General features: G+C 41.7%; 1 protein-coding gene across 1 annotated transcript in view; it reads right to left on the reverse strand.

The window, feature by feature from the left end:
* Positions 1-2,788: 2,788 nt before the first annotated feature.
* grin3ba (glutamate receptor, ionotropic, N-methyl-D-aspartate 3Ba) overlaps positions 2,789-24,432 on the reverse strand; it is a 112,256-nt gene continuing 90,612 nt past the window's right edge. Inside the window, exons 10-13 of the mRNA XM_084742786.1 lie at positions 9,827-9,978; positions 8,422-8,586; positions 6,226-6,293; positions 2,789-4,470 (exon numbers count right to left, since the gene is read on the reverse strand). Coding sequence (XP_084598912.1) covers positions 3,495-4,470; positions 6,226-6,293; positions 8,422-8,586; positions 9,827-9,978 — 1,361 coding nt within the window. The 3' untranslated portion in view covers positions 2,789-3,494. The remainder of the gene's footprint in view (positions 4,471-6,225; positions 6,294-8,421; positions 8,587-9,826; positions 9,979-24,432) is intronic.

Consider the following 24,432-nt stretch of genomic DNA (forward strand, 5'->3'; position numbering starts at 1 on the left):
ATACGGTCATTAGTGGAAAAACCTTGGTTTGGATAACAGCAGACTAATTGCACATGACTCCCACGACACGTCTGGGCCACTTTTGTAAATTATGTTTGTACCTGAAAGAAAATTCAGAACATGAGAGAACTGGTGAATGCAACAAGTTCAGCAATCAACTATCTTTCTCCAGTCGCTTCCTCCACCTTTAATTGGTGTTTTTGAAAACATACCAATGTAGTCAAAAGAACCCAATTCCGCCTATGCAGTTTGAACAGACAGAACTATTTAATGAGTCTATATTTGCCTTGGGTCCTAATTTAAAGTATCACTCACTATCAGAGGGGGTAGGAGCGTGGATATGGAAGAAGTTAGCCTTCAGTGCTTTTTGCCAGAAGGCCCTTTCTATCACAAATCTTATTATTTTAACAAAACCATGTTTTTTTCCCCCGTTATACCTGACTGAGGAGGCAGAAAGCCTTGAAGGTTAAGTGTTCTCTGTCAACGGCCCTAATATATTTTCATGTTCCCCAATATGCAAATTAACTTTCCTGAAATAATAATCTTTTTTTTTTTTTCAGATGACATTAATTATATAATGAATGTTTTTAGAAGAAATAAGTAAACATTATGCAATAATTTTGTCTTACAATTTATTCTTAGGGTCCCCAGGGACACCAGTCGGTAGTCCTTGCATGTTAAATATGGTTTTAAAGCAGTACTGCAGATTTAGTATTCATAATAAAAAAGGGAGACTCACAAGAGACACATTGTAAAAAAAAAAAAAAAAAAAGGGAAGGTCAAAACTGAAGCAGCAGAGGCTGAAAGAACCTGACTTTTAGTCTTTAGTATGGGTCTAACACCTTCCCCAATAACATCTTTTTATTAGATGTGCTCAGCTTAATGAGGAGGAGGGTTAACCCAACTTAACTCAACCACCTTCATGCTTAAGAAAAGAGTTCTTAGAAAGTTGTGTAGTCTCCAAATGGTTATTTGTTATCAGGGGTTATTTCTCAGACTCTAAACTCATCTCAGGCATTATACTACTGTTTTTACAGGCTGACTGATATGCTGCTTTCATGTGGTCTCTTGGAAAATCCTGAGAAAATTCTAATGATCGCCCGCTCAAGTCGGAAAAACAACTTGAAAATTCAGGGAAACTTTTGGTACGTGACTTACCAAGTTGTCTGCTGATATATGTGCAGAAACATGGTGGACAAGAGTATTGGTTGATAACTTAAGGAGGCAATAATTCACATATTGCATATCAATTTTTGCTCACATTTAATCTCTAATATGGTATTAGGTTTTAACCAATAGCTGCTGTCCACTTAGAGTGACCTAGATTGGTTAAAAGTTATTTATTAGCATTAAAACTGATTAAAAAGTCAGGTAAACTGATATTTTTAGGGAATGTAGTGGTGCAGCACCCATGCTGTTTTAATCATTATGACTTAAAAACTCATGAACACACCAAAGTCGGACTTCCCAACTCAGGAAATGGGACCATCTGATGAGCAAATGAAGTGTAACGCTGCAGTTGCCATTTAAGAAATATGTGGAAATACATTCTCAATATCAGTGTGGACAAAACAAGTTAAATGGCATTGTGCCTTGAATTAATTAAACCTAGCAAGCATAAAATAGGCTGCAGGTGTGTATTTGGGTCCAAATGGCTGGAATGCATTCAACTGCAGACAGTATATCAAACATGCATGTGAATTTTCCAGGTTTAGCATCCTGCCTTGAATTCATATAATGAGAGGAAAATTACTATCTCAAAGCATCTGGTTGGGAATGGCTCAGTTCACGAGACACCTTTTTAATTTTGACACGTTTTACGAGGGTGGGAATATCCAAATTGCGTTTTTGACATGGTGCTACTAGAGTTGTAAGAATGGCGGGACAATACACACAAAGACACAGGTATCAACACACGAAAGGCTTTTCTAAAATTTCACGGGATCGTTAGGTAGAATTATCTACAGCTGTACCACTCTTCATTTTTTTTATTCAACATTCACATTTTTAGGAAATTATTACTAGAATTACTTAAAATAAGTGAATTTTTTTTTGCATCCTCGTCTCCTGCTGCTCTCTGATAACACGGATGTTGCATGTGCATTTTCAAATACACTCCTAAAAAAATAATCGCAACACTTCTGATTTTGCTCCCACTTTTTTCTATGGACACTAAAGGGTTATTTCTCTCGATTTATTTTCCCAGCTTTGCTAGGATCTGTGGTAGTGAGCACTTCTTTGCCAAGATAATCACTTCACCTGACCTGGCATTTAGAGATGCTGATTTAATAGCATCATTTTTGCCAAGGTGTGTCTTGAACTGATCACAACAAATGTGCATGACCTGCCCTACTCTGCCTCTGATTGGCTTACGCTTACATTCTTACCCCAGTCAATCATTCCTCAAGTCTAAACCTAACCAGCTGAACCAATGAAGGCAATGAGTACTGTAGCCAATCAGAGGCAGAGTCAGGCGGGCCATGACTTTGCCCTCCTGGGGAAAAAACTGGCATCTAATTCATTTCGGTTGTGTTTGTAGCGCCAAATAATAACAAAGTTATCTTAGAGCGCTTCTCATTTGGAGCACGTCTAGACCGTGCTCTTTATGAACCCAACTGTTCCCACCAAGAGCGAGCACTGAGGCGACTGCGGCGAGGAAAAACTTCTGAAGCCCTATATGAAAAAGGCATCGTTCAGCGTTGAATATCTGTCTTTTTGTCAAGATCAAACTGCACATTTTAGAGTGGTCTTCTTTTGTGATCAGTCCAAGGTACAAACGTCATTTAATCAGCATCTCTCTTTGCTGCACCCGTCAGGTGGATGGATTATCTCGGCAAAGGAGAAGTGCTCGCTAACACAGATATTAACAAACAGAAATAACCTTTTGTGTGCATAGAAGAAGTCTTTGATATTTACCTTCAAAGGAAAAAATGGGAGCAAAAACAAAAGTATTCTGTTTATATTTGAGTGTAGTTTTGTTTTTTTTCACATTGGGCTGACTTTGATTTTTCTGTGCTCTTGTCGCTGATGTCCCTATGTGCTTGTAGGCCTCTTCAACTAGCAGGCTGCACTTTTATTCAGCTAATTGTCAGACAGCTGCAGTTGTTGGTTCCTCATGGGAACCGCGGTTCTCCTCGTTTAGCTCAGTGATTGAACGTTGCCAGATGGCCCGATCTGGTTCCTCTGAAAATACATATTGAGTTTTTACTGAGGTTACGTTTCATTCAACAAGATTACGTTGCTTATTTATGATTTTATGGATAATGTCGACATTTTAATAGTTGAATTGCAGTTAAAGGTTTTTAGTTGTAATTTTAAGCGAGTGTGGAAATCATCGAGTGTGAAATTATTAGGTTGCAGTAAGTAATGGTGTGAGTTAACATATACTGTAATTTTTTTTCGGCAAGCATCCTCTAAACTTTACCCACTCCAACAAAGCCATCTTCCCACGGCTATGCAAGCACCACCTGCAGTCCTACACATCAGAAAGACAGTCAAGTCCCGCTGCTTACACTTGATTGGTTGGCTTTTGTCCTCTCCAAAGTGTTCAGAGTGCTCGATAGGTTAGCCTTCTGTCTGTCCAGGCTAGAAGTGTTCCGTGATTGGACAGTTATGTTCCCAGCACCTGGTTGGTTGACTCGACTTCGCTCCAAACTGGTGGAAGTGCGTGATTGGACAGTCCTTTCTCCCGTCAAAGGGTTGACAGGGCGTAATTGGTTGGCTCGCCCTCTGTCCAAACTGTTGACTGTGTTTAACTGGCTGCTCCGCCCATGCTCCAGAGTGGCAGGAGCGCCTGATTGGTTAGCCCTCCCTGTCTGCTGATTGTTCAGGGTTTGCAGTTGGCTTGTCCTGTCTCTGTCAGGGAGTTTGGGCTGAGCGGAGCTGCTTCTGTCTGTGTTAATAGTTTGTATCCTCTGTCTGTCCCGCTCCCGCTCCAGACTGGTATCTCTGCGCACAAGTCCGCTCCGCTCTCTCTCCAGGCTGCTCTGGATCTCCGCTCGCCTGGCCAGAGCCTCTCTCAGCTGGGTACGGAACGTCTCGATCTTCCCCTGCAGGTCCTGGAGCTCCCCCTCCCACATGCTGGTCTGAGCGGCCCTGCTTCCCAGCGGAGAGAGCACCAACCCGGTGGAGGCCAGCGTGGAGACGGGCCCCCCGTTGACGTGGAGGCTAATCTGCGGACGGGTGGTAAAACTCCCCAGGTTGCCCAGCCCCAGACCTCCTAAGCCGAGCCCCGGGCGGCCGACCATCCCGGGCCTGCCGCGCACTGAGGCGGTGTGCGTGCGCAGGCGGTAGCTGTGGAGGGTTTCCAGGTCGAAGTGCACACGTTTCTCCTTGGGCTCGTGGGATGGCGAGGAGCTGCCAGTGTCTCCAGCTGTGGTGGAAGCATTGGGGGAAATGGGAGGAGATGGTGGTGGAGGCTGATGCTGTTTCCTGTGTAGGGTGCAGTTCTCTGAGATACAAGAGGAGGGGCTAGTGAAAGAGAGGAAGATCACAGCAAAGGGCATATATCCAGTGAGATAGACTGCACAGCACAATGCATGGACACATTTTCCTATAAACAAACTGCAAATACATAATTTATAAACTGTGTACATATCAGAATAATTACATTTAAAAGCCATCTTTTTTCACCACTTTACCTTGACAGACAGCCTTTTCTGACTGAGAACCGCCGTTACATAAGTTAAATATCGCTCTCTCCAAAGCCACCAGACTCTGACTGCAAAATCAGTAATTTTACCTCTCAGAACATTGGAGTTGCTTCTCTCGATCTGTTAGTTTGTTTGTGTTATTGTGCGACTTTGGGGTCTTAATGAGTTAGGGTTTAGGTTAACAGGAGTCTGGTTGAGCGACAGAGTGATATTTGGCTTCTTTAAAAGCAGTTTCCTGTCGGAAAAGGCTGTGCAAGGCTAAAGTAAAGCAGTCAAAATATTCAGGTAACAGGTATTTTTTATGTGGGCCTCTTTTTTTAAGCAGCTAAAATCTGTTTTGCTGCTGACCCTGTCCGCAGCATTACACTGCTTAACTTTCTAGGTGGGTGCTCCTGCTGCTTCTCCACCAAATACTGTAGGTAATACACCGACTATGGATAAATACTTCATACAACCAAACTTCAAAATTTCAGACTATCCCTTTAAATCATATTCATGTCACTGGGTTTGTCTTGATTTTTTTTTTTTTTTTTTACAAAATACATGGTTGATGTCTGTTTAAGATCAACAGTAAGGTTACCACTGCAAAAAACAGAAATGTTAACAAGTTGTTTATCACGTCATAAAAGTGTGGTTGGCGTGGCTATTACAACCTGTTTCTGGTACAAATTGCCTCGTTTTAAAGAAACATTTGACATTTTGGGAAATATGCTTATTCGTTTTCATGCAGAGACTTAGATGAGAAAATCGATAACAGTCTGTACCTTAAATATTAAGCAGTCAGCAGCTGCTGAGAACAGATTAAACAAACAAGATATAATGTCTTAATTAGTGAGCTTTGGAGGTGCTGGTCGGCACATTTAGTTTCTTTATGCTGAGCTAAGGGAGCCGCCTGTTGGCTGTAGCTTCACACTTAGAATACAGACATGAGTGATTTCTGACTAAACTTTCAGCAAGACAGCGAGTAATTGTTTCCCAAAATGCCAAACTACTCTTTTAAGAATTGGCAACAGGAAAAAATGGCAATACTTTGTGACCTTATTCCAATTTGCTTTCCCTCAAGAACCAATAAAACTATGAAAAAGTAAACATAAACCTTAGTGAGAGATATATTGAGGTTTGCAGAGTTAAGGAACGAGACTGATGACACTATAAAAATGCCATTATCTGTCTGTTTTCAAATAGAGCCAAAGGCAGGAGTGACTATTAAAATATGTCATAGCTTAAATACCCTGAGCAACTGGGGACTTATGCTCTGCTGAGAAATTAGATTATCTCCACTTGTCATATGTCTCTATTATTGTATCTTAGCTATTTAACCCAAGGTTAGACTGATAGAAAATGCCTAGAACTAGCCTTAGGTGATTTGTAGCTCGTAAATTTTACAGTATAATACGTGTACTTTTTCAAATCTAAACAAAGTGTTGGTAAATATATCTTAATCATTATTTGCTCAGTGTCTGGGTCCCTGTTCTCAAGCTTCAGATAACTTGCACTTGTGTTTTGTTAACCTATTCTAGTTGTTTCAAATGGAAAAACTGTGGCTGCACAAATCAGTTAGTGACTTTATTACTTTTCTCCGAGGCCGGTCAGCTCCTTCCCAACGTCCTCGTACGTGGTGTGGAGGGCTCTGTGAATTTTCTGCAAGTTAAGAGAAGAAAAGAGAAACAAAAAAAAAACATCAGAGGACTATACTGATTAGTGATGCGAAATTTGTTATCAATTCATCAGCTCTGAAATAACTCAGGAGAGAATGAATTTGAATTTATTCCACCCAGTTGTACAGAACATCCGTGGTAACTCTTCCTCACAAATCCTGCTGTGGCGCTGCTTTGAATAATTTAATCAGACGGTTGTAATTCAGTCTTTTCTGCCGAAAACTGTGAGAGAGGTTAAAGTATCATTTGCTGAAGCCGTTTTTTGATTTAGGTACCCAAGCGCTTTGGAAAAAAAGAAAAAAATCCATCTCCAAACCAGCCTCTGAAGTTATAAGGTGACTGTGCTTGGATTTTTCCTGATATACGTCAGAAGCTGCCTGAGGGAAAGGGAGATGTTCACTCTAGATGGGGATTATCTTGGGGGACTAACTGAGATGCCGTCCTCTCAGATAGCTGAGCTGGTTTTGTGATGAATGCTGGAGGCTGCCCGGGAGTGCTTGCCCTTTTAGAGGGCTGTAGCAAACAAAATATGAGCAGTCTTGATATTCACACTGCAAGCTCCATTATTCACCCAACAATATTGCCACAGGCAGCTCATTTGGTAATGGCAAGAGTTTCATAAACAACAAAATATGACCTTTAAATCCCCAATTTGTGGTTCCTTTGGTGTAAAATTCCATAAACACACTAATTCTCCGACCGGCTAATTGCAAAAAAGCCTCCACAGATCTTATTTATTCACTTTCTTTGCTGCCTTATTTACAAAATAACAGATTTCATTTGCATGTTGAAAAAAAAATCTCAAAACTATTTGGCACCGACTGATGAAAAGCAGTAATTTGAATAAAAAGGTGCATTTCAGAATTCAAAATCTGAAAAGAAGACTGTGGAAGTCTTAGATCATGAGCTCGATCTAAAATCGGCACATTGCCCAACTCCTGCAAGCAGGTTTACACATCCGAGGGATTTATAACAATAAAAATAGCTGTCTGTCAATATGAAGCCTGTTACCCTGAAAACAAAAGCACACTGCTCTGAAAATACGCACTCTGGACTTTGAGTTCAATGACTGCTTGTCTCACTGCCTGCCAGACTCCATTAACATATTGCTCAATTTAAGCGTTATGAACATCTACTCCCTCTGAAAGATTATTAATGATTTCTTGTGACTCATAAACAGACTCTTACTCATTTGGCAAACATTCTGCATTAATTTGAACTCTAATTAAGATGAAACGGCCAAACTAAAGTCAGTAACTCATGCCTGAAATAGAAATTACAAACAGGACGCTGCAGCTATTGTGTTGTTTGAGTATTTCAACTCCGTATGTTTCCTTAATTTCTGATGATGTATCATGGTCATCTCATGACTTATTACAGTAAATATGTTACAGATCTCTCCTTTTACAATAAACTTTATTCAAAATTATTTAAAAAAAAAAAAGGTTTTCATATAGTTGCATATTGGACAACTTATATCAGTACCTATGCAGACCAGTGTAGCTGTGATAGGTCAGTATTGGCTTTAAATGAAAGAGCTGTACATTTTTATGCAGGAGTGTGCAAAGTATTGTTTAATGATCTGTGTAAGATGTTTATAAATCAACTGTCTGAGAACATAAAAAGCTAAACAAATGCACAAAGACATCAGTGGTCATGAAGCAAGTATTAAAGGCCTGCCAAAGACAACCATTTAAAAACTTTTTACTTAATTAACTAATTAATTTGAAATGTTTAAGTTAATTCATGGAAGCTAATCAAGGGTACTTAATTAGCATTAATACATTAAGCTTTAATTTAAATCTATTTAATTGAAACCCGTCCCATAAACATGATATAATTCATTTGGAAGGAAAATGTTACTCCTATTCTTGACTGTTGTTGTCAGTTTCCAACAGTAGAGGGCGCAGTTCACCTGCAAAATAAGAGTGAACTCCGGGGGGTAAGGATGTCTCAGCACCCTGACTGTGCTTGTGTGTGTGACTGTTCTCATATGTGTGTGTTTTGTGAGGATTACACTGCATCTTTTCTGTGCGTGTGTGTGTGCTTGAGTGCATGACGGCGTGTGTGAATCCGTCACGCCACCACGCATACCGTATACATTTACTCACCTGGCTGGTGTGCAGCCAGTACTGCAGTGTGTGCGTGCGCCGGAGGCGTGGGATGACCAGGTGATAGAAGGTGTGTTCACCTGCCAAGGTCAGCAAAGCTCCGCCCACCCCCATACAGAGCAGCACAAACAGGCCTGAAAAATGCTGGATCCCCATCTGTAGAGTCTGTGTGGGCGACGACAGGAAGGAAAGAGAGTGGTAGGGGGAGTGACACAGATTAGTTAAGACTTAAGCTGACAGAGAGGAAAATACACAGATTGATGATTTGTGTTTACATAATTACTATTTAGGCCACTTTTTGTGAGTGTGCAATTGATATTCCGCCGCTGTACGCCCAGTTTGGCGGCGTAAGCTCACAAGAATGGAAATGAAGAGGAGAGGGCAACAGCGTAAAAGACATGTTTGGAAAGAAAAGCGTGTGGAGAAGAGGAGAGAACAGGCGTAAAGAGCTGAGAGCAAAACTGAGAGTAATAGAAAGAAACAGCGGTTAGCAGGGAGATGGTAAAAAGAGACGACGGTTAATTGAAGAGCAGTTTGTTCCCATTTGGATCGCCCACATCCCCCCTCCTGACATAATGTCTATCTCTTATGAGGCTTTCATGGGCCTGGAGGAAGTGGGAGACACGGCGGTGGCGAGTTTTTCCATCGCTCTCTAATCATGTTTCCTTCACCCGGCTCATTTCTGCGCTGCCTCTGATGGCAATTAGCCCCATGCTGACTCGGCAAATTCATCAGCGACAACACTGACCTCCTTTTGCTCCCAATCCAGAGGGCACGATCGCACTAACGGCCACATTGTTTGAGAGCGTAGCCCACTCTCGAGGCTCCCAAACGAAATGAATAGTAATAACTTCCTGATGCAGGGTGAAGTTAAGGTTTGCATTTCATTGGAGGAACCTATGACTGTGTAATTGCGTTTGTTGCTATAATATGATTCAACTTTGAAGTGGGATTTAAAAAGGATGGCCAGAGGGAGTTGAGTGGTTTCTCTATTCACAAACAAGAGATATAGATACAGACGGAGCGCTCTGTCTAGAGATTCCCACTTCTTTAAAAAGAATGAAGAGGAAGAGGGAGGGCGAGGACTGAGAGTACTCTGCTGTAGCACACACGAGACACAAATAAGAATCGACACTCAGACAGTACGTGCCTGTAACTCTGGTTAAGGTCGGTAAATAGCTCTGAGTTTATGTGATTGTATGTCTTTGTCTGTGTGTGTGTTTCTCCGTGTGTATCTCTCGCTGTGTGTGCGAATGGTGCGGCCAGTGTGCGCCTCAGTTGGCAGGCAATCCTGTCCGTGTCCCAAAGGGAGACTCATTTATAGGAGAACGGCTACAGAAGGCCTTGCTTTACACACCAAACACGTCCACAATGCATGAACACACTCTTCCTGCCGACGACTTACCTCAGTGACTGCAAAGACCCGCTTCCCGCAGGGAACCACCTTATACCATTTGTCATGTAGCATGTCCATGAAGCCGTCGGACTTGTAGCGACTCACGAACTCTGACACATTACGGGTTAGCGGAGAGCCCTGGGGCAGGCCGATACCGTAGCCTGAAAAGACACAGATGAGACGCACACACATGTAAATACATATGCTACAAAGGTAAGCATATGAATCAGAGGGCAACAGCCATGCCCGAGGAACAGACCAGAAACAGGTGTTGAACTTTGTGTTTTTGTGCAGGAAACCACAGCCAGCTGCTGTTAGCCATGGGGCAGATGCCCCCTGGAAAAAAAAAAAGGAGATTTATAAGTTTACAAGCTTCAGTTGGAGTCAGAAGAAACAGTATTTCTGAAAAGTACAGCAAATACATTGGACTTTTTCTAGTTTAGTATGTGTGCGGTAGTGGTTCTCAAACTGTGGGGCGGGCCCCACTGGTGAAGCACAGAGTGGGGGGTCTGGATGACCAGGGATAAAATATGGAGTGAAACTGTGCTGAATGAATATGATTTATGTGGGAAAAGAAAACAAACAAGTGTTTGCTGGTGTTATCACGCCGACGTAGATCCTTTTGTTTCAGTTGCTTCCCATGATTGATTTAAATATTGTGGAGTGTCAGACATGGAATTTTTTCAGCTTCTGGAAGAGGGAATGCAATACTTGCTAACCCCTCCCGAATTTCCTGGGTTTTTCATGTCCCTCTCCTGGTTTTCTCCTGGGTTCAAAATTCTACTGCATTTCTCTCGATTTCTGATAGAATTCACGCTTATTTCCTTTTTCGTTATGACAACCTGTTTCTGACTCTGTACGGTGTGTATAAGCCCTATCGCTCTGAGTTTACTTTCTCCACCTGGACGACAATACGGCCACGCCAAATGTCTCTCGTCCTCCTCAGTGAGTGAGAGACAAAGTATTTAACATTAAAATGTTATTGCCATTATTCCCATTCTTTAGAAGTCACCAGAATACAGGAAACAAGGTACCTGAAAGTCAATTTTGGGGGGGGGGGGGACCATCAGAACCTCCCGCTTTGGTTTTGAAATGCTCCCTATTGTTTAGTTTTCAATGCTGGCAAGCAGTCTATGGGGCATGCCAGAAAAAGTTTGAGAACCGCTGGTGTAGGGAAACAAGTCATAAAACCACTAAAGCTGGTTGAGGCATGAATACAAAGTACATACAGCGGTGGATCAGATTCTGCCTGACCATCCTCACCATAAAGTCGCAGGCAAATCTAATGCCAAGTTAAGACTACAGGACCTTTATGATTTCAAGTACAGCTGCAACAATTAGTCGATTAATGCTTTGAAAGAAAACTTAATCATTTCAATTATTTTTGCACTTTCATACTGTCTGTAAACACATCAGGTATTAGCCAGTTGTGACACATCCACTTTGAATAGTTCTTATGTTGGTTTATTACTGCTGGGTGCACACTACAGGATTGACAACTGATGACTTTGAAAGTCATGTAGTGTGACCAAGGCGTTAGTCGCAGCAGCCTACCATGTCATTTTCAAGCCATGGCGATACTATGTGATTTTCAGCCCTGATTTCCAACTCACGGAGAGCTCACTTGATGCCTTGTCGACACCCGGACAGATATCAAGCAGGTGTAATATCTGGTCGTGTTGGGTACAACTAGAGGAGCCAATGCGACAGCTTCAGTCAGTGAGAGCAGACAGGGGCTGGGAGAGGAGAGGTGTAGACAGGGAGAGACGGGGAAGGAAAAACACCAGAGCAGCTGCCAGAAAACCTAAATTTAGGAAAAAATGAGCCAAAAGTAATTATAAAGTTGTAGCAGTGGCTTTAAAGTCGTTCAAACAAGCTCCACGTCCAGCAGAACTGATGCAGACAACACGTTCTGCACTCTGATGCTTCAGTTTTAATAATTAGCATGTCTTTTCATGACAAAACGTAGTTTCAATGTTTCCCATATATGCAACAAGGGGAGAAAAGGAAAGGAAAGCAAAGGGCTGAGTTTTATCACTTTAGAAACTAATGTTATTTTGAGCTATGGATGCTTCATATCCCTGTTAATTAGTAAAGTATATAAACGGAAAAGAAAGGGGCCCCGATGTCACTTTGCACTGCACTGTGTACACTTCAAATGAAGGTTATATAGGTCTGACTATGTGTGACAACAACAGTCACATGCTGCACTTGATGCTTCAGTATTAAAAATCTAATGTCACTTCTAGCGCGTGTTTTCGTGACAAAACGCAGTTTATAAAGCAGGCAGACTCTCCTCAGGAGAAAGATCTTGTAATGTGTGACCCCCTGATCTGTCATGTTGCGTGCAAACCACAATGACTCAAAGATTATCAATTGCTGATGACTTTGAAAGGCTACCAGATCAGATTTTAGTGCCCCAGTAATCCCTGGCCTCATGGTAAATAAAAATGATTTCAAGCGGTGAGGTTCACAAATTTTTAAAGCCAGGGAAAAAGAGAGCGCTAGTATCTGATCGGTAGCTTGGGTTGAGGTATTGGAATCGGTATCTAAAGAGAAAAAGACGGATTATTGCATCCCTAAGCCAGAGATAGACTTCAGGGATCAATGTCAAGATCTAATGCATCTGAAGCATCGTGGAGCACGCTGTAGACGCTGTCAAGCTGGTAGTCTTTTTGTCTGAGCCTTGTGAGTTGTCCCACACTTGTAGAAACACTTCACAAGATAAAATGACAAATTGTCGCGCCCAATGCTCATTCCCCATTCCCAGCAGCACCACACGTCTGTCAGATCGGACCAGTTTTTGGGCTGACATCCCGTTCTCTGATCCAGGATTGGAGTCGGATCAAGTTTGACTCAACCTCCCTTCTGTGGGTAAGATTCAAATATGCTCATATTTTACCTGACTGTGCTCCTTACACACAGTTACGTTCCCTTGGGTGCACTCACATGGCTGTGGTCGCCCTGCGGTGATTTATTAGTGTAATATAAATTACTTCTGCGTAAATGAAAACACTCTGTGAGAGGAATTGGTCCAGAACCACCATGTGTTATGAGAGGGGACTCAAAATTTGGGAAAAGAAATGTCATCATGTTTTATGTTTTGCACTTACAACAACCTTTTTTTGGAAATTACGTCCTTAAATTACTCTTTTCTCACCTGTGCAGGATATTTCATCCACCTTAATTAATGTTATTAGGATTTTTCTTTCCTGTGCGCTTTATTATTTATATTTTGTTTGACTTTGACTACATTTCCATTAGAGTGGTCCCCTGAGGGCTGCCTGATGAATACATGATACATCATACTAATCCAGACGTCAGCCTGTGATATACGTTTTACTCTATTTTTGCTGGCAGTTTTATGACAAACAACACATAAATATATTAAATTGTGAATATGCCAAGACAGAATACCATACTTCTCCAGCTGTGGGCTCCGTTTTGTCACCATACACCCAGAACTTCCCACTAACTCACCTATTTCACCTCATCGCCGGAAATGCCAGCTGCAAAACACTCATCGTGGTCTATGACGCAGATCATCCACTCCATGCTCACTTCACTCTCATCCCCTCCGGTTACAAATACAAAGGCCAATTTCGCACAAAGGCCAAACAAAGGCCAGTTCACTCCACTTGCACAGGAGCTTGATAACACGCTGACAACAGAGCTCTTTAGTGGGTCTTTTCCTTTTGGTTCTTCTGTATGTTTTTGTTTAATGTTGAGAGGATGTTGAAGCTAATATACCAAATTCAATAACACATTTGTGCTTATAGTAGTTAGGGTTCCAACCTTAAGGGGTAAAACTGATTGTGTGTGCCGGTTTATTATTATTTGTCTTAAGCTCAAATTGCCTTGAGCTGGATGAGCTAGAAACATGAAACTTGGCCCGATAAGTAAGTAGAAACGATGTGCAAATGCGTCTCCCTTGAAACATAAGTCCAAAAGTGTAATTTTGGAAAGGCCATACTCTCACACCGTAAGGGCTCTATTACACTTCTGAATGGATGCACATGGACGCCAATTAGCTCTGTTTATGCTGCCTTCTGGCGTCTGCTTTGAGGACAAGTTCCTCACATGAGCAGTGCATCGGCACCTGTAGTGGCCGCGACGAGTTCGCACAGTCATGACAGGCTGGGGGTATGTGGATGTTTGCATAGTTCCTACATGTATACCCTTTGAAGAGGACCCTCACACACTTGTGGATGCGTATAATAACATTTTACATCTGACTGACCTGAAACTGGACACATAAGTCCAGCTCTACAAGAAAGCATCTTGGACTGCAAAAGTTCTTTTGCTAATTTGCACAGTGTGAAAAACAGCAAAATATACAGAACTTCAGTCAGACAACTCAGATTTTAAACTGTTTATTAAAACAGTAGAACATAGTTGGAGTTTGGCGTCCAGGCTCCGACCTCATCACACAAGCTATGTTTACATAGAGATATTGAGGAGTGAAGAGCAATTATCTTAAACCCCCTGTTGGCGCCTGTAGGTGGATGCTGGAGTGGTGGTGAGGCTGAAAGAACAAGCAGCGATACTGGTGCAAGGCAGCTGACGGGCACGGGATGTTTTTGCAGTTTAACAGACTGCCAGATTTGGGGGTGTGCGTTTGGTATGTACTATGGAGAGTGAGGCATCTCATGTGTGTACAGAAGTGTGGCTCGAGTTGACTGCCTGAACTAGCTTGCAGGCGTTGCTAAGTTTTCTGGATTTTGACACTTTCAGTACCAAATTGGGTATACAGCCTTGGACTGAGATGCACATTTCTTCTGTAAATGAGCATGATCTGTCCTAAAACATGGTCGCCATCAGTCAAAATATCTACGCAAGGGGTGGGGTTTCACAGGAACTTGGCCAAAACTCATGAACTTTTTGTCCAATCATCATAAAACTCTGCAGATATCTTCAGGGTGTGTTTGGGAAAAGGTCTACCGAAGCAGTAATTTTGAGCCCGACCCATAGCAAGCACCAAAATGCCAAAAACATATTTCTGAAAACACAAAAAATGTCACCAATTTTGATATGCATTCTATGGGGGCAAGTATTAGCCAAAATTGGAGGAGCCATATTGTTTGGCACAAGTGGGCGTGGCCTATCACATATTTGCTCATAACTGAAGAAGTCTATGAGAAGTTAAGAAAAATCATCGCAATTATTTTGACAGATATTGCAATTGCGATATGATTGTCTCATTAAAATCATAAAGATGTGCCATTTGTTGGTCTGTATCAAACAAGCATGTTTTCTTACACCTGGAGAACAATATTTGTAGGCCAGGGAATTTCTGCAGCACTACAGTGCTTCATTATAATGCTGTTTTGTCACACGTTTCCTTTATCAAAAAATTGTAGCTTCATTTGAATATTGCACTTGGCCAATTTCAATAATATTCTGATTAAACGTGCAGCCCTACCTTTGAGCAATCCTTATTAAACTCACCAGAGACGTTCTGTGCTATCTCCTGAATATACAACCCGAGTTTCATTCAAATCCAATAAAGAGGGGACAAATTAGAGGACTGCAACGCTGAGTCCATTCAGGCCAGGCAAGGGCTGGAGTTGGGGTAATGGTGGAACTTGGAGTGTGCAATTATTGAAATTCTGAAGATAGAAGTTAATTATTGGTCTCATTCCTTCTAAAAACAGAATTAAACTAGCTGAAGGAGCTTTGCTTGGTTTTGGGAAGCCTGAAACCCACTTGTTGCTGCTCATGGCTTTAAATTTGGCTGTTTGAGCTGCTTCGTACTGTTGAAAAAAAAAAAAAAAAGGGTTGAACCTACAAATTGCAGCTTGGGGTTATATTTTAGTTAAAATTTATATAGATAACAGACAAGTTTTTGAGGTAAGTGCTATATTTGAATACAAATTCTAAATGCTGTCAAAGTTTCTTTTTGATATCAAAAGGGATGTTCCTGGTGACTGATTTACCTGTTGATTAAATGTAATTCTAATTAAGACTAGGTGACTAGTCTAGCAGTAAGAAAACACTCAGAAAGCAGGTAAAATTGAGCATGATTTATTAATACTGCGTATTAAGAGTAATTTGAGGCTGATAATCACATTCTTCAATTACCAAATCGTGTTATAAATGCCGCTGAAATGCGTGCCAATTCGTGTGATGCACCATGCACATTCCTAGTTATCCTTCAAAACATGACAACATCTCACTAAATGCTTCAACTTTTCAGACTGAGCAGGATAAATGTCTGTGGGCAAACAACCTGCTACAGAGTGTGGATAATGTTAGCAGCGCAGCAGCCTGCTCTGCTTGCAGGTTAATGTCCATGTCTGTACAGAACGTGGTTACGCATCGCTTCAGTCGAGTGGTTATATACCAGTTTATTCTGACACAGCATGCATTCAACAGTTTCATTTTCTACATTACAATACTGGCACATGCTGTATATGAGCTGTCATCTGTCGCTCTCTGCTGATAGCGGTGGGGCGTCGGGGACTGCCTTACAGCTTAGAGGAAACAGTCAGTTTACTGGCGTTGTACATGAATAAAATATTAATAAATACTTGATTTATTATAGTAGTTCAGGTGCTGACTAGCGAGGGTGGCTATGTTAAGTCGACTAATTGCACAAATCCCTACAAAGTATTATACCACTTGCACATGCGACTAACAGCTACAGTTGCTCGTGACTTTGCAGAGTGATGCAAAACTTGCAAAAAAAAACAAACATTTGAGCTGCTAATAAAATATTATGTGTAATTAGAGTTCAAAACTTGCTGCTGTCACAGATATGGATTTAATAACTTCCAAGATATTTTAATTATGCAAATCATTGTTAGAGTACATTAAGTGCTTGATTTGTAGACTTTATTTCATCATCACTTGATTAGTGTTGCCTTAGAGTTCCGTGTTTCCCTCCGGTTAAGGTAAAACAGCAGCAGTGTTTGGAGTAATGAGATCAGACGCGGCAATAAAATATACAGTAGTTACAGCAATAAAATTATATAACTGTAATATTTTTAATTAAGTAGCAGATTTAAGTACTTTTTACCCACTGCTTTAATTTCAAAAGCGCCACATTCATGTATCATTACACAACTTGAAAGCTAGAGAGAAAAATGCGGCTCTGCCGGGCCCAGACGTTTGAAAGTGCATCTGTTTTGCATTGCAGCTCACACTCCTGCAGGTACAAAAAACGAGAGAAATCTGTCCCTCAGCTCTGAATCAAAAGGCCCTCTCGGAGATTTATTGCTATACAAGATCTCCTGGGGTTGTTTGTTTCATTTCATCTGTACCGCAGTCAAAGACACAGTCATGCCAACAGCGCTTTTGTGTGTGTGTGTGTGTATGTGTGTGTGCGTGATTGACTCGGACCTAGCAGCTGTTTGCCAGTGTGCTTATGTGTGTGTGTGTGTGTGTGTGTGTGTGTGTGTGTTGGCTGTCAAGGTGTGTGAGCCTGATGGGGGTTGCGGACAGAAAGAGAGAATAGCTAAGGTTCACGTAACTGTCACACTCTGCTTCCTACATGACAAAGACTGTCTAAGCTCCCCTCCCTCCGCTCTTACCCTCCTTTACCTTGCCTCCCCTTCTCATCCTCTTCCTCCCCTCCTCTCATCCCTCCTCTTTTCCTGTCCGAGGTCATTTCTCTCCCACCATTGCCGCTAGTCTCTTCCTCCGTTAGACCGCTCCTTATCTCTGTCATCCCTTCAATTTCGTTCAATTTCTGCTTCACTCCATTCTTCACTTTATCTTTCTGCTGCTCTCCCGAGTCCGCTGCTTTGTCTCCGTACGTCTCCCTCCTCTTCCTTTTTTTTTTTTTTTTTCCAGCAGACCGACAGCATTTCTCTGTCATCAGCCTATCTCCATCCGCATGTCTTTACAGCGCTCAGTCAAATGGTGAAATACAAGTGGGCAGCCACTTGTCATTTGTTTTGATTCTTTCCCCCAGACATCCACATATTCCATCATAAGCCTCGAGTCCCAAAGCTGTCACTCACATCTCCCACACACCTACTCAGACTCACAGACACACCCGGGCACATCAAGTTTTATTCCAAAACACTTTATATATATCTGTTAGTAAAAATTTTACTACCTTTCTTTTAAAACGTGGAAGGAGAACTCTTTTACAAGCATTCATAACTTTAAAATTATAATCTTTTTTGCTTCGTTTTCTTTTGTGTTTTTGTGCTGCAATTCTCAAAGATTATTTCGTAATCAAACACCGTGGCGAGTATTATTAAGTCTTTTCCTTTGATTTCTCTTAATGAAGTTTGACTTTCTGTATGTAATGTTCCTTTGGTCTTTTATTAATTGCTGCCGAAAATGTAAAACACATAATTTCCTGTGTGCCAGAGGATTTACCCTCCACTTATTGAGTGTTTAAATGTAGAAAACCTCAAGGCTTCTGTGAATTACAATTGTTTGCAGTTATTCAATCAGTTATTAGAGCAGTTTTATGTTGTATGTATTAGGGTTGGAGGATAAAAGATGAATTTTCATATTTACAACTACAAATATAGTTATTGTTTATGTCTATGTGCATTTCTTTCTGATGTTTGTCCTCTTTAACATCAGTATAAACAGTTAAAGATAAAGAGCTGTTGGCTGATTGGTTGGTTGGACTTCTGCTGAGATGTTATTGGCTGCTGTGGCCATCAGTGGCTCTCAGTTTATACAGCAGACATTTATCAGAAATTTCAACATGAGTACATTTAGGTTGGTAAGAGATTAATGGCTGTGATTCAATAAATTATACAGTTACATTAAAGTAATATGGATGAATAATGGCCACAATTTTAGGGCTGCAACTAATGATTATTTTCATTATCAATTAATCTTTGGATTTAGCTTCAGAACCAGACAAATCTGCAAGCTCATGTTTCATTTATTCTGGCAGATACGTCTGGCCACCCTCCTGTTCACACAGTCGTGGCTCTTGTCAGGCCAATCACAACTGTTTATTTAATATGGGATGGATTCGATGAGTGACAGAGGAGCCTCACCGCTCCAGATCTGAAAAGTCACACGTTTTCAGCACAATACACCAGGCTCATGAAACTTGAATAAAACTGTCAAATGTGATCAAATATGAATCAAGATTATTTTAGTGTCTTGCTTCAAGTGTTTTCAGACACACGTTCTAGTGTTCTGTTGAGCTATGATCTGACAATGTTACTGACCAGGCTGCCATTTGATTCCTGCTTGAAAAGCAGACCAAGCATCGCCGCGGCGCTGCGCAGCACCACGGTCCATGTTTCATTGCTTTTATTGGTTGAAAGTCTATCCAACTGTATCCAGAGGTGTTGGTCTGCACCCCTAGGAAATGGAGCATGAACTGAGACTGGCCCGCCTCTACAAGGGTGCAAAAGGATGCACTGCACCCTCACTTTAATATTTTGCATGCTTGAATAATACATGCGCAAGGTGGTAGGTCACACATCTGTGGTGGCTGCAGCTATCTGTTTAGGAATAAATTCAGGGCACACGGGCTGTGCCTCCCCATGCACATGTTCTATTTTGGTCCATGTGTGTGCAGCAGCACAACATGCAAAAAGACTGGATGAAGGTAAACATAGATCAGCGGGTGTGGTGATTATTACACACTTTCTCAGCCACTCACATCACTGGTCTCATAGCTCTGAAACAGCTGTGCCAGTGATAATGAAAGCTTGGCAAATATAGAGAGCTCCAGCTTCAACTCCTGATTTGAAAAGTCACACATTTCAGTGCAACGCTGTAGGCTAACAAAACTCAAATAAAACTACAAAACCAGGCAGTGCCGATCTAATCAAGAATCTGTTCATTATATTGCACTGCATTACCAACCCTCAAATGTTTTCAAAAACATATTTTAGCGTAATGTTTGTCTATAATTTGACAACTGCACTGACCGGGCCGCCATTTATTTCCTGCATTAAGACAGACCAAGCACCACTGCAGTGTGTTGCACAGTGCTACGTCGCACATTTCATTGCTCTTATTGATTGTAGGTCTATTCTATTGTGTCCAGAGGCGATGATGAGAGTGACACTCTTTTAGCAATAATGCTAATATATCTCACCTTGCACTACTTTTGCCATGAGCCCTGGTAACCAGAGATGTTCTTCATACAAAAAGCAAAATTTGGAGCTATAACTAACCAGTCTGTGTGTACTGCTTTGTATGGTTATACTGCAGCAGCCGGGTGTTGTTTTCAGGTGATTTAATGAAGGCAAACACAGTGAGAGAGGCTGTGTGTAACAGCCCTGTGCTCTGGTGCAGCACTTCTCAGAGACTGCACAATTTATCAGCACATCATTGATGCATTTCTGACTCATAAAGCAAACTGCTGCTGGAAAGAAATGACACCTTGTATTCACTTAAGACTGTTTAAACCTTTTTTTTTTTCAAAGCATAATCTGTTCATCAGGGATGAAACTCATGTCTGCAACACCTACATTATTTTTCATTACTGTTGCCTGCTAATTTCAGATGCATCCCCAGTTATTTTGTCTTGGAACCGGGCCTGAACTGAGAGATTAATTCACATTTCTGAATTAGTCTGGTGATGCCTGGCTACTTCTGATTACTTTTTCAATATAAAACTTTCATTTAAGGTGACATCTTCATATATTTTGCTTGTTTGGTCCGACAAGCAATCCCAAACTGAAAGAGATGCAGTTTACTATTTCTTAAGAGAGAAAATGCACCAAATCCCAACAACTGGGAAGCTGAAAGTAGGGAATGTTTGGGATTTTGCTTGAAAATGGCTTTAATGATTAATTGCTTACCAAAATAGTTGCTAATTAAACTTTTTTTGCCAACAGACCGATCGATTCAGCTCAACATAATTTGATTCTGTCAGGCATATCTTTTAAATGGAGGCTGTATTACGTTAAGATTAAACTCTACTCCTATTTACACACACACACACACACACACACACACACACACACACACACACACACACACACACACACACACACACACAAGCACAAGCAGACAATGGCGTCTGTACGTCTCTACTGCGAGACGTGAGCTGCCCGACCAACAGTCTCACTCCGGCAACCAAATCTTCTGCCAGCCTCATTTTGATCTTCTGTCCTGCTTGACTGAGCTTGTGTAGACCACTTATGCACACAGGGACACACACGTACACATGCAGCGCACACACACACACAAACAAGCGAGCGGCTGCGTGTTCGGTGGCAATATTATTAATGGGGTGTGTCTGGGCTGTCGTAAACATCTCCCAACAGCACTCAGTGCAAACGGGCGCGCAGCGACACCCCCGCATCTCTCTCCACTTAAGTAGCCTGAAGATTTGAGCAGAGCACCTTGCCCGCAGCAACTCCACAGTCCCAATTCCTCCGTCTCCTTCGGTATCTCCTGACCACAAACCGCTCTATAAATCCTGCCTGCATCCTCCTATGGACTAAATAGCACTTCCCCTCTTTTTTTTTTCCCTCCATCCTTTTTTTTCTCTCTCTCTCTGTCCTTTCTCCCCCTCCCTCACTCCATCTGCTTGGGGTGAAGGTTTGTCTTGATTAGGGGACTCTGTTGGCTGCCTCTTTTATCACTCGCTGTGCAGAAAGGCGCAAACTGGCAGTGGGCAAATGAAAGCCCTCTATCTCCTTCTTGTGCTCAACTCCCACCTCGCTTTCCACCCCCTCACTGGCCCTCCCTTTCTTTACCTTTGTTGTTTTTTTGCCTTACTTACTTTTTCATCTCATATTCCATCCTCTTTTTTCCCCCCTAAGTCTACTCTCCTCCTCCTCCTGTCTTTTTTTTCCTCTCTCACATTTCCTGTCTGGGCCATTTCCTGCTCTTTCTTCCTCTGCCTCTACCAGACTTATTGAGTTATTCACTCCCATCCCTTTCTTCCTCGCGCAGGCTGTGAAGCGGGGAGTGACTAGCCACCAAAGGCAGTGTGGATTCCTCACCTGCCTTTTCATGTAGACAATGAATCAAGCAGTCATCAAACTGACCCACTCTCCATGCCAGTGAGACCTGCTTTCTCATCCTCACATTCGTGACTAATGCTACTGCAATGTCTCCTGGCTCATTTTATCTTATGCAGCAAAGAAAGCGGCGGTTAATCTCCGGTGAGCAGGAGTTGTACAGTGAGGAGGGAATGTGGGAGTGGGGTCTTTCTGAGGCTGCGCTTTGAATGACAGAGAAACGGTATCAAAGTTAGTGTTTGGACCCATGTGGCACCCTTACAAGTATCTATTTACTGTGTCTGCACCTGTGTGTGCCTGTCTCAGAGACGGGAGGAAAAAAAAGAAAGGGCTGAACTGAAACAAATACACATGGAAGTGCACATAAATGTACATCGGCGCCAGGCATGAGCGCGCACTAATTCTATACCTGTAAAAACACTCTAGTGCCTGAGCCGAGTCCGGGTTAGAGGTTAAATGCTTGATACATCCACTAAATGTGTTCTGCCAGCGGAAATTTCACGTCAAAGTCACCTTCAGCAGGCGTGTATGTGCTGATGACATGTGACTGGAATACAGTAAAACTTGCAATAATGGCTGGAACCTTTATTTACCTCAATGAAAGGCAGCACTAGGCTTTTACTGGAGCTAAGACATAATTTCTTCTGACAGGTTGCCAGCAGGCTTTATTTCTAAAAGTGACACAATTTACTCTTGTTCTGTAGAAAACCCACAGCTCCTATGCATTTATATAGTATGAGTTTATGGCATACATATATCACTTAAGGAAAATACCACTATTACTGTCATTACTGCTGTAACTAGTCATAATAATGTACATCTGGCTATAACAGTGGTGCAAAGCAATTGATCCATTCGCTAAGCCCCTCCTCTGAACAGCAACTGTCCAATCATAGACTAGCAACTGTAACTAAGCATCACAGGTCTGTCAAGGTTTCTCTTCATGTTGAAGGGGCTCTGAGAAGGCTGATACTCAGTGTCTCATGAGTTTAGAGGGTGGCATCTCTTTTGTAGTGTAACATAAAGGAGAAGAGCAAACCTGTGAGGAATAAATTAAAGTGTTAGCATGTCCAGCTACACTCTTAGAAATAAAGGCGCCTACTAGAACCACTATGGGTTCCCCATAACTTCTACCTAGAACCCATAAAGGGTTATACCTACAACCACTGGCGAAAGGTTTCACCCAGAACCCCCTGTTAGAGATTTTACAAAGAACCTTTCTGTGGTGTAATGGTTCCACCCAGAGCCCTGTCTGGGGGTTCTATCAAGAACCTTTCCACACTCTTAGGGTGCTAACAATCATTAGCTATTGGACACAGTGGCGATTAGTTCTGTAACCAAAGTATACACACCTTAAAACAGAATAAGACCTTATTGACTTACTTATTTACTCACTTTTTCACTAACAAGGCAATACTGTAGTGATGCAAGTTGCAGTTTGTTTTGCCTACTTAGTTTAGTAAAGAATTTCACATCAATGCATGCATGATATTATAACTGTACCCAGTACATTTAGGTCAGCATGTTCCACAACTGCTAGCATATTTTGGTAGTATCTTAGAACTTCTTTAATAGGCCAGGCTATTACTAATTTATGAAATTTAGACTTTCTTTCGAATAGTTTTTGTTTGGGTAGGACACGAGTTATAGGTGTAGGAGGAGGAGGATTAAGTGAGGGAAATTCAACGTTGTTAAGCATCACGGCTTGGCTCTATTTTGCTGCCTTTTTTTTCTCTCTCTTGCTTCGCTGTGGGTTCACATGCTGATTTTGAGATAGAAGAAGAAGCGAGGATGTTACAGAAAATGAAAACATGAAGAATGTCCTCCCTCTGAAAGGAAAACAATTTCCTTCAAGAGTAGAACCAGAACACACACACTCACACATTATACACACCACTCTGCACCCAACCATCAGTGCTCTCACTCAGGCACATGATGTGCATAAGTCCGCTCATTCAAAGCAGCAACGTACAAGAGCTTGAATATAATAAACCCCTGTGTGGATTATTAGCAGTTTTTTGACTGGGAGTGGATTTGTCTATATGCTTCATCACTGTGTTGCAGTTAGTTCGACCTGTAAGCGATAAGTCCGAAGTGCTCTGACTGGGCATCGTTGTGAATAATAGATGGTTCAGTACTTTTACCCTGAAGCGTTATAAGTTCATCCAGTGAATCACTGTGTTATTCTGTCAGTCATGGAGCTAACTACAGTATCTGATCTCCTTCCTGAATGTGTGTGTGTGAGTATGTGCATACTATGCTAGTTTATATAAGTGCGTATGTGTGTAGATGTGCATGCTTTAAAGTGTATATAGTGTGTGTGTTTTGTATGAAAGAGAAAGACGGCCTGTGGGTCTGATGCAGTATATGTCATGCAGGGTTTACGTTAGCTGGCATGTGCTGGCAAATTAGAGGAAAAGGGTGTCGGGGGGGATTTAATTCTGGCATGTTAAATTAGGATTTAACCTTTTGTTTTGTTATATATGATCACATCTCCCATGTGTCTGGGCGAAGACAGAACAAAGAAATTAACATCATAGGTTCACTGATGCCGGAGAACACAGAAATGATGCTAGAAAGATACATAATAGATAACAGATGCATCTAAATTAGTAAAAGAGCATTTTTGATCTGATGATCAAAATAAACAAAGTGTATGGCTCTGATCAGATAGAGCACAGTTTTTGCAGTGAGAGGTGTCTTTTT

Source organism: Lutjanus erythropterus, chromosome 18, assembly GCF_056507025.1.
Source record: "Lutjanus erythropterus isolate fLutEry1 chromosome 18, fLutEry1.hap2, whole genome shotgun sequence".
NCBI classification, from domain to species: domain Eukaryota; kingdom Metazoa; phylum Chordata; class Actinopteri; order Lutjaniformes; family Lutjanidae; genus Lutjanus; species Lutjanus erythropterus.